Consider the following 11,566-nt stretch of genomic DNA (forward strand, 5'->3'; position numbering starts at 1 on the left):
TGATTCTGGCGAGTCCGACAGTGGTACAACCCGCCGGTCCAACTGGACCTGCCCCGATCTTGGAGATTCGGTGTGGTTAACCTGGAGACCTCAGGGATGAGAGGTTAAACCCAATATATCCAGGGGATGAGGATAAAAGTATTCAACAAAAATAGCAGTAAAGTATCAAAGAAAGAGAAAACCTTAAATGACTACCTGTTTCAACCTGTCCTTTCTAGACTGAGGCGTGCTATCTCGCAGCCGATTAAGTTTTATACAATCGTGAAGGATATTGTTAGCTGCTGTTGCCCTCGCCCTTCTGTATGCCATATGAAAGCACAGATCAGGATCATAGATCGTTGGGCTGGGCCAGTCATCTGGTCCAAGATTCATTTTCACATAATGACCAGGGTAGAAATCGTGTAGAAATCAAAACATAAAAATCTGAAAAGGCTCTCTCCTTCCTTAACTAGAATATTCAACTTAAAAGTTTGAAAAAGTTTTTAAAACTAAAAATAAATGCTCAGTCCGTAACAACTGCATAAAACACTCAAACGATGTGTATATAATCCCTACTTAATATAAAGGATAAGATCGTAAAAAATATAAAATAAGAAATGAACAAAATGTCCTCACAGGAGAAACTGAAAAATCAGAGAAGCTCGTGTAAAATATACGGCTGATAAGAATGGAACTGGTAAAGTAACAAACAAAAAATGATATACTTTTAAAGGATTAAAGACCCGAACTATATTTAGAGAAACGGTGATTTTGGAGTTCCCCTGAATGCCAATAGATGGCTGTCCAGGCTCATTCTAGGCAAAATCATGTCCCCTGAGCAGCTGATGATCCAGACGGCTTGTGGAATGTAACGTGTGAGGTCACAGAAGTCAACGTGAGGCCCATGCTTGATGGGATACTGGCTTGCCTTTTTTCTTTTTCTTTTTTTCCTGGCGTAGCTGTCTTGAAGCCATCAACCATCGTTCACTGTTGACCCGTGACCTCACTTTGTGTTGGATGTGTTCTAAGGTTAGGAAGAGGAACTAGATTTTGTTTAAAAAAAAACCTATTGACCTTGTCGTGTCCCTCATTTCGTAATCCCTCATGCATATTGGTCCCTATTTGAGAGGCTTGTTCAAGCAGGACCTCAGTGAGTGCATCATTCCCTCTCCACCCTGAAGGAAAGATAAGGGAAGGTTCAGCCATTTTCGGACTGGCTTGGGCCATTTAGTCCGCTTGTCGTGGCTTGTCGTGGGCGAGCGGTTTGCTTTTTTCCTTAGTGAAGTCTCTTTGCCACCATCATTCTAGCTCATTCTGAGCTGCCGTGAAAGCAAGGGAAGGAGGGGCTGCCCCTCCTCCCCTGATCGCTCCCTCTCCTCTGAACAAGGAGGGGGCGTTTTTTGACTTTAACCTGAGAGAGACACAATCTGATCCCCTATTTCACACCTTTAGTGTTTTAGGGCCTAATGCTTCTCAGGTATCCAGCCATGCAATAATATAACAGTGATATTATTACGATTTTAACTCGAGAGAGAAAATCTGATCCCCTATGTTACACATTCTCGTGTTTTAGGGCCTAATCTCTCTCGAGTCCCTGCTTTTTTCTTTCTTTGCAGTCAAGACACCTTCCAAAATAGCTGTCACCTGTGACATTGTCATGAGTTCACAAGAGCCCGCCCACGTCAACCAGAGGCAGCGACCAGAGCAGCCACAGCTGATGACGAAGGACCGAGTACTTCCGTTAGATTTTCGCTGGAACTTAACCTCTGAACAAAGAGGGGGGGGCTGCCTCCCCTCCTCTGCCTGCTCTCTCTGCTAGGAGCAAAAAGGAGGGGGCCGCCCCTCCTCCCCTGCTCGCTCTCTCTCCTCTGAGCAAAAAGGAGGGGGCCGCCCCTCCTCCCCTGCTCGCTCTGCTCTGAACAAAAAGGAGGGGGCCGCCCCTCCTCCCCTGCTCTCTCTGCTAGGAGCAAGGGGGGGGGCTTTTTAAATTTTGCAACAATAAATATTAACTAAAATCAACACTGTAATACTACCCCACCCTAGCCATGCGATAATATAACAGTGATATTATTACGAACAACAATTGGTAGGGAAGGTTGCATCACTGTTCTTTTATCCTCGGGAGGATTCGTGTACTTTAACCCGAGAGGGAACCTCTGTTCTACCCAGAATACACGTTCTAGTGTTTCTAGGATCTAATCCCTCTCGAGTCCCTGTTCGGGCGCCATGTAACGTGATATCTGGGGGGTGACCCCTCACGATTTTTTAATCCGATAATAAAAAATTGAAAAATTAATAATTATTAATTATTTTTTTATTTATTATTAGAATAAGTATCAGTGTGGTTTGGGCATTTCAAGAATGCCATCAGTAATGTACCGAGCTGGATCAAACACAACTTACCTCAGGGGATGAAGGGGATCATCTGAGGCGTAACTCCCCTCTGTAGGCTGGTTTCTCAAGAAAATATGAAGAAAAGGACTTGGTCGAAGAAACTAATTCGTTATTTATTTATTTGCATTTAAATCAAAGTATAGTCTCTTGGTCCAAAATGCAGAGGAAAATCGTTAACTGAAAAATATAAGAAAAATCACCTAAGTATTCAAAAACCCCTTCAGAGTAGTTTACAGACAAAGGATCTTAAAAACACTGACTCAGCCAGCAGACGGGCTTGCTGTGTAGCTTACGGAGGAAAAAGTTAATGATTCGGCCAGCGCAGGACTGGACAGAGTGAGCTTTCTCTCCTGTTTCGACTTCAAAAAACCTTCTAAGTTTTCTTAAAAACTCAGACTCTCAAAGTCCGGAGACTCTGCAAAAAGTTAAAGTTTCACCCCGTGCAGGCAGGAGGCCGCACGGGGTTAGAGACTCCTTCCAACTCCTGCTCCAAGTCTTTCTTCCAAGGTCCTCTTCTCCAAGTGGTCTTCTGCTGTTTCAAAACTGCCCCTATATACCCGTCCGGGCCTCAGATGTCTGACTTCAAACGGATTCCTACCCTTCACATCACTTGATTGATGACACAAAAACCCTTACTTCAGCGTAATCTTTGAAAGCCAGGTCTGCCTTCGTGGTCCATATGAGCTCCTCAGCATTTTTAGCGACGCCACTGTCAAGGCTAAGTTTATTTATGGGTGCCCCCAGGCTACTCTTACTGATCTGACCGCCTCATAGGTTCTTCCTGAAACCGCTGACTCCGTCTTTTTCACTTTGTCTGGGAATTTCCCTCCTTTCTTCTCTAGACTAATGACCTATATTCTCATGCCTCACACCGCCTCCGGCCTCCCGGACTTCACGGGGGTGCGATGGCTGCCCCCCCCCCCCTCCTTCATCTCCCGGGGAATCCCAAGCCGCCATCTTTGTTCTGTGTGTAAATTTTGCTGGCTCAACTCTTGGACTTCCCCTGAACTGAGGAGCCCGCCTGGGGGGGGGGGGGGGGGGTGAGGGTGTGTGTGTGTGTGTGTGAATGAGTGTGCGCCCACCCGTACACATCACAGGGGTTTTGGACAACCGCCTCAGAGCCTCAGAGTCATATGCCTGATTTAAACAACGGCTTTGCTGGTAGAGACATCACGACTTCGCAAAATCTCCACCGTGTTCAACAACAGAAATGATTTGGTCATACATTTTTGTAATTCATAGTCATTCCCAACAGCCATAACAGACACAACAATTCAATGCATCACATTATGTGGTTCAGATACAGCTGCCTGTGATTATACACTTGGCCAGTAGGTGGTATCGTGTGCACATGAAGCATCGAGTAATGAACCCTTTCTCGAACCAATTGGCTAAAGTGTTACGAGGCCTCATGAGGCTTCATCTCGCCATCACTATTATAAAGTATAAGCGCAACATAACCCTCGGCTACAAAAATATAGTCTTCCTTGTGAGTTGGCGTCTCTGACAAATTTGCATTTAGAGGCGAAAAAAACGACGAGACGTAATCACCTGCTGAAGCGGAGCCGCCATAACCGGATGTTGTCCTTGAGTGCAGGCAGGAAGTCCTCAGGCAGCCAATCAGACGTGAGTTGATTCGGGCTAGATCCCGCCCTCTCAGGTAATGCAAATAAAGCTTATTTTCGGTGTTTCCGTTATTTAGTTTCCGTTAGGATTATAACCACTTGTACTGAACGAGCACAGCTACAACACTGAAATACTGGAATATTAAGATGTGGAGCTGATGCTGGTTGAATGAAAGTTTGAGGAAAAACGATTAAAAGATAAAACTTTAAGAGAGAGCGGGAGATACACTACAGCAGATTCTCTTCCAGTGTATGTTCTCTGGCTGCTTTGTTTACAGAAACACAATTACTTCTGTCCTCGAGCATGATCTCTCCTGCCCTGTGTGCCACGACTTCTTCAAAGATCCCGTCATTCTGTCGTGTCGTGTGTTTTATCACAGAATTTGAATCTTAACTTATCAGTTACAGGCACATTTTTATATAAGAGTGTGTCAGTGGAAGAGCGAACAGATAACATGGACTCCAACCGAATCGGTTCAACAGCATTCAAAGTTCAACACAATTAAACTGGAGTTTCGAAACGTCACCGAACACAAACGTCTCGCCCTGAGGTGAGCCACACCTGAGGCCACCAGCTGGTCAACGTATAACTAAGATAGATTGATCCGAAGCAATCGGTCCAGTACGATGTTTGAAGAACAGTACGCAGAGAACAACATTGTACAACAACAGGTACTGCTGATGCTTATCAAGTGTTCTGTAGTCTCCATGTGAAAAGAAGACTACATTCCAGGTAGGTTGTGATTACGTGGTACAGTCCAAATATTAGGCCCCTCCCCCATCATGGAGCAGCACATCTTGTGAGAAAGATGAACCTTCAGCGTATCACAGTTGAGCTTTGATAAAGTTCCACCCCTCGCATGACTCACATTAGACAAACCAGAGAACACAGAGTGCAATTCTGTGTAATTGAAAGAGAAACACAGACGGAGAGAGATTTACCTTCATCCTCAACGTCCACTGAGAGCGGACAGGTTCAGGAGGCAAAACTGGAATACGACAGAAGAACAGAAGAAGAAAAACAGTTAAGTTTCAAGGTAAGGACGTAAAGAAGTAGATTGTTGCTTAGTTACAGAAAATACAACAGAGTATTATGGTTCTCTTTAATGATAAAAGGTGGGGCTGATACTTAAGATCTTCCTTTGTATTTTTCAAACGTAGTCGTGTTGATGTCGCCTAATTTACACTCTGCTCTCTGCCTGCTTTGTTTTTAGCGTTTTACAAACACGATGGCCTCCAGATCAGAGGAGGATCTCTGCTGTTCTGTCTGCCAGGACATCTTCAAGGATCCTGTTGTCCTGTCGTGTAGCCACAGCTTCTGCAGAGACTGTCTGAAGAACTGGTGGGCAGAGAAACAAACACGTGAGTGTCCAGTTTGTAACAGAAGATCATCAAGAACTGATCCACCTGTTAGTTTGGTGATAAAGAACCTGTGTGAGTCCTTCATACGGGAGAGAGATCAGAGAGCTTCAGAGCCTCTCTGCAGTCTGCACTCTGAGAAACTCAAACTCTTCTGTCTGGACCATCAGCAGCCAGTGTGTCTCGTCTGCAGAGATTCAGAAACACACAACAACCACAGATTCAGACCCATCGATGAAGCTGCAGAGGATCTCAAAGAGGAGATCCAGAAATCCTTGAAGCCCTTAAAGGAGAAACTGAAGCTCTTTGAAGAAGTTAAAGTGAAGTCTGATAAAACAGCACAACACATGAAGGTCCAGGCCCGACGCACAGAGAGGCAGATTAAGGATCAGTTTAAGAAGCTTCACCAGTTTCTAGAGGAGGAAGAGGAGGCCAGGATGGCTGCACTGAGGGAGGAAGAGGAGCAGAAGAGTCAGATGATGAAGGAGAAGATGGAGGCTCTGAGCAGAGAGATAGCAGCTCTTTCAGACACAGTCAGAGCCACAGAGGACGAGCTGAGAGCTGAAGACGTCTCATTCCTCAACAACTACAAGGCTGCAGTGGAAAGAGTCCAGCAGCGCCCCCTGCTGGAGGATCCACAGCTGCTCTCAGGAGCTCTGATAGACGAGGCCAAACACCTGGGCAACCTGGCCTTCAACATCTGGAACAAGATGAAGGACATGGTCTCCTACACTCCTGTGATTCTGGACCCAAACACTGCTGGTCCAGAACTCATCCTGTCTGAAGATCTGACCAGTGTGAGACGAGGAGAGGAACAGCAGCTTCCTGATAATCCAGAGAGGATTGATTCCCTTAAACACATCCTTGGTTTTATCTCAAGGACTCCGTGCTGGGATGTTGAAGTTAGAGACAGTACATGCTGGTCTCTGGGTGTGGCAAAAGAGTCTGTTGAGAGGAACGGTAGAACATGGTCTAGAATGTGGAGAATAGGATTCTCTAATGGTAAATATAAAGCCTTCTCGCCATCAGCCCCACCAATCGCTCTATCAGAGCCGAAGAAGCTCCAGAGGATCAGAGTGAATCTGGACTGGGACAGAGGACAACTTTCATTCTCTGATCCGGATACCGACACACACATACACACCTTCACACACACTTTCACTGAGAAGCTGTTTCCCTATTTCAGCAGTCGTGATGACTTCCCAACAGAAGTGGATGGTGATGAGGAGGAGGAATGCATGGAGTGCGTTGTACCTGATGATGAAAGGCCCGAGAGGCAGATGTGGCAGCTGTGGCTCAGTGGTACAGCTGGTCGTCCGTAGATCTTCGATAAAATCCATCTCCGTCTATCCTTGGGGGAGACACTGAACCCCAAATTGCTCTCTATGAATTTGTGTGAATGTTAGGTCGTCTGATCAGGTGACACCTTGTCGCCCCTGACATCAGTGTATGAATGGTGTAAGTGACATGTTGTGTAAAAGCACTTTCTGTGGACTACTGACGAGAACATTTTGTTGTATTTGACCCTAAATGAGACCTGAATCTTTTAAATCTTATTTAATGTTCTGAATTTTGTGATGCTGCTGATTCAGGAAACTAAAGTTGTCTCTGCTCCTCTGTCACTCTGAACAAGAAGATCAAAATGTCAACGGTGAATAAATGATGATGCACCTTAGAAGAAGAATCTCTTTTGATGATACTGTCTGAAACAAAAAGTTTTCACACTTCTTCTCAGTCAGCCGCTTTATTTAAAAGGTACAGATCTCCTTTTGGGTTGGTACATCATCGAATGTTGATTCATGTTAATCTCATTGTGAATCACTCTGAATATAAACATCTGCCAGATATTACAACACAAACTTTAAATAACTGATGATGTTCTGAATGAGTTGGTGGCCACAGTCCCTTTCTCAGTTTAGTTTTTGTTCCCAGCTGAAATCCAAACACTCCTAAGATATTGCTCCGCCAGCCACCCACGAGGTAACGCTCGATTACGGTTGTATGACGGGTTGGGTTAACTCGAATAAAGTTGTTTTATTTCCTTAGAGTTCAAGATGAGTCATCAAAAATATACGAATGCTTTACAGGGAGAAAGAAGAGAGATAAACACATATTTAGCTTTTCCAAGAGATGCATGAATAATTAATAGCTATTAACATGTATTTTGTTATTTCACTGGGTGATTATGGATTTGGTTTTTGTGTACTGTGTGCGTCTAGTTTTGTTGTAGTCGAGTATTGTTTTTATTATATTACGGAGGTTTTCAAATGTTTCATATAAAAAGCAGAGCCGCAGAAGTTTAAGATTGTTGGCCTGGTGGAGTCATTGCATGCTAGTTGATTTAAAGAGTTTCATCTTTTGGCTCGGTATCACTTAGTATTTATCATCTAAGATCATTATGTTTCAGTCACATTTTTTCAACATGAGTACATAAATAATGCAGCTAGCTGTGGTTGTAGTTTGTTGTGGTCTTAATTGTTGAGGCAGTGTGCATGATCTTGTTTCTGTTCTGTATAATCTTTCTGTTCTGAACATTTAAAGCCTTCATAAAGGATGATGTATTTCATAGCCGGTTTAATCTGTAACTTTCTCTGATGGTTTTTTATCTTCTTTTAAACAACTTTAGCTGTAAACCAATAAAGAATGAATTGAAGAAGGAGATATGTATGAAACATTTGAAGATGCATTGTTCGGTATCATACATTTCAAGTTATATTGTATGAAAATACAAATACAAATGTTCAGCAGAAGACGTTTCTAGGATAGTGTAACTGTAAAGGCTGGAGTGACTTTGATGCTGTTGTGTAAATAAAATCTTTGATGTTGTCTCATAAAGGTTCAGTGTGTAAGATGTGTTGTCATCTCGTGGTTAGTTGCAGATCTCTTGCATTGTCTCTCTGCTCAGCCCTCCCTCTCCAAGCGTGTTGGAGAACTATGGTGGCCCTCAGCTATGAGAGTTATCTTTAAGACTTTAGAACAACTAGGAGCTACTCTTATCAATACTCTGCTTTTCTACATCACTAAATAACTGCTTCTAAAAACATATATGGATTCAGGATTATAATTTATATTCCAAATATATCGAAATATTCTTCCTAGAGCAGCAACAGTTATGTTTCCAACAGCCAAGTCACTATATACAGTCATTAATAACAAACTGGAAGCAAATGTAAAATGTCCATGAAATAACTTCTGAGTGAAAGATGAACACAGACATCCGTCAGCATCAGTCATCCTGCTGTCTGTCCTCCTGCTGCTTTGCTTTGCCGGTGGAAGAGCGAACAGAACAACGTGAACTCCAACAGATCCGGTTTGATTGCATGACTTCACTTCAGAGGCGTGCAAAGTTCAACCCAATTAAACTGGAGTTTCGAAACGTCACCGAACACAAACGTCTCGCCCTGAGGTGAGCCACACCTGAGGCCACCAGCTGGTCAACGTATAACTAAGATAGATTGATCCGAAGCAATCGGTCCAGTACGATGTTTGAAGAACAGTACGCAGAGAACAACATTGTACAACAACAGGTACTGCTGATGCTTATCAAGTGTTCTGTAGTCTCCATGTGAAAAGAAGACTACATTCCAGGTAGGTTGTGATTACGTGGTACAGTCCAAATATTAGGCCCCTCCCCCATCATGGAGCAGCACATCTTGTGAGAAAGATGAACCTTCAGCGTATCACAGTTGAGCTTTGATAAAGTTCCACCCCTCGCATGACTCACATTAGACAAACCAGAGAACACAGAGTGCAATTCTGTGTAATTGAAAGAGAAACACAGACGGAGAGAGATTTACCTTCATCCTCAACGTCCACTGAGAGCGGACAGGTTCAGGAGGCAAAACTGGAATACGACAGAAGAACAGAAGAAGAAAATAGTTTCAAGGTAAGGACGTAAAGAAGTAGATTGTTGCTTAGTTACAGAAAATACAACAGAGTATTATGGTTCTCTTTAATGATAAAAGGTGGGGCTGATACTTAAGATCTTCCTTTGTAGTCGTCCTCTGTAATCAAATGGACACATTTCGTGGAAAATAAAACCAAGTTGTATTTTTCAAACGTAGTCGTATTGATGTCGCCTAATTTACACTCTGCTCTCTGCCTGCTTTGTTTTTAGCGTTTTACAAACACGATGGCCTCCAGATCAGAGGAGGATCTCTGCTGTTCTGTCTGCCAGGACATCTTCAAGGATCCTGTTGTCCTGTCGTGTAGCCACAGCTTCTGCAGAGACTGTCTGAAGAACTGGTGGGCAGAGAAACAAACACGTGAGTGTCCAGTGTGTAACAGAAGATCATCAAGAACTGATCCACCTGTTAGTTTGGTGATAAAGAACCTGTGTGAGTCCTTCATACGGGAGAGAGATCAGAGAGCTTCAGAGCCTCTCTGCAGTCTGCACTCTGAGAAACTCAGACTCTTCTGTCTGGACCATCAGCAGCTGGTGTGTCTCGTCTGCAGAGATTCAAAAACACACAACAACCACAGATTCAGACCCATCGAGGAAGTTGTACAGGATCTCAAAGAGGAGATCCAGAAATCCTTGAAGCCCTTAAAGGAGAAACTGAAGCTCTTTGAACAAGTTAAAGTGAAGTCTGATAAAACAGCACAACACATGAAGGTCCAGGCCCGACGCACAGAGAGGCAGATTAAGGATCAGTTTAAGAAGCTTCACCAGTTTCTAGAGGAGGAAGAGGAGGCCAGGATGGCTGCACTGAGGGAGGAAGAGGAGCAGAAGAGTCAGATGATGAAGGAGAAGATGGAGGCTCTGAGCAGAGAGATAGCAGCTCTTTCAGACACAGTCAGAGCCACAGAGGACGAGCTGAGAGCTGAAGACGTCTCATTCCTCAACAACTACAAGGCTGCAGTGGAAAGAGTCCAGCAGCGCCCCCTGCTGGAGGATCCACAGCTGCTCTCAGGAGCTCTGATAGACGAGGCCAAACACCTGGGCAACCTGGCCTTCAACATCTGGATCAAGATGAAGGACATGGTCTCCTACACTCCTGTGATTCTGGACCCAAACACTGCTCATCCAGTACTCATCCTGTCTGAAGATCTGACCAGTGTGAGACGAGGAGAGAAACAGCAGCTTCCTGATAATCCAGAGAGGTTTGATTCCCTTAACCCTGTCCTGGGCTCTGAGGGTTTCAACTCAGGGATTCACATCTGGGTCGTTGAGGTTGGAGACAGTAAATGCTGGTTTCTGGGTGTGGCAAAAGAGTCCGTCAAGAGGAAAGGGAGTACGTGGTCTGAAATGTGGAGAATTGGATTCTCTAAAGGAAGCTATAAAGTCTTCTTCCCAGCAGCCTCACCGATCGGTCTCTCAGTCATGAAGAAGCTCCAGAGGATCAGAGTTTTGTTGGACTGGAACAAAGGATATCTGTCCTTCACTGATGCCGACACTAACACACACATATACACATTCAAGCACAACTTCACTGAGAAGCTGTTTCCATACTTTGGCAACAGCACCAACTCCCCCATTAAGATTTTACCAGAGTTTGAAGACGATTACAGTTATGATTGGTGGTAGGCACACGCAGCATTCAATATCTTAAAGGGAAGTTTACCATGAGATGTAATCTAATGTACTTGTGTTGATTTAGACTTTCAATGATTAATCAAACAGGAGAACTGAAATGATGAGGGGGGGGGGGTTGTGTTGATTTGTTTGTGATGCTGGTGATTAAGGAACTGATGTCGTTTCTGCTTTTACTCTCATTGTAAGTTGTTGACTGATGTTTTAATTGTTTTAATGAGGTGTCCCACTGTGTCACACATAAGGAGCAGAGATACTCAGACCTTTCACATCGTTGGTCTTTTTTTGATTTGAAACATGAAACGTTTACCTTTTTTTGTTCAGTGTATTCTAAGTATCACCGGTGGTGTATAAGTTATATATGAATAAAATCATTGTGTCCTCTCAAGATTTAAAAAATGTGTCTGTGTGTTTTATCTGCGACATCATATGTGATGTCACCAGGAGGTCGTCATCCGATTGGCAGGCTGGTTTTTATAGAAACACAGGTAGGAGGAGTCACTGTGATATTTGTGTCCGCTTAGAATGATGAATCACTTTAAGGGTGCGTGTGTGTGTGTGTGTGTGTGTGTGTGTGTGTGTGTGTGCGTGTGTGTGTGTGTGTGTGTGTGTGTGTGTGTGTGTGTTATTTCACAGACGAGCTTCATCGGATCTGCCTCATAGACAGTACGCAGGA

At 43.9% G+C, this 11,566-nt stretch overlaps 1 protein-coding gene across 1 annotated transcript; it reads left to right on the forward strand.

Moving 5' to 3' along the window:
- Nucleotides 1-5,227: 5,227 nt before the first annotated feature.
- On the forward strand, nucleotides 5,228-10,884 carry LOC306775554 (uncharacterized protein; the record flags this gene model as incomplete). The annotated part of the gene is made up of 3 exons (XM_079266006.1): nucleotides 5,228-6,659; nucleotides 7,327-7,337; nucleotides 9,475-10,884. 3 exons carry the CDS (start codon nucleotides 5,228-5,230, stop codon nucleotides 10,882-10,884), a joined length of 2,853 nt encoding a protein of 950 aa, XP_079122132.1.
- Between the last annotated feature and the right edge of the window lie 682 nt (nucleotides 10,885-11,566).

The sequence above is a fragment of the Melanostigma gelatinosum genome, assembly GCF_949748355.1.
Source record: "Melanostigma gelatinosum genome assembly, chromosome: 3".
In the NCBI taxonomy this organism is placed as follows: Eukaryota; Metazoa; Chordata; class Actinopteri; order Perciformes; family Zoarcidae; genus Melanostigma; species Melanostigma gelatinosum.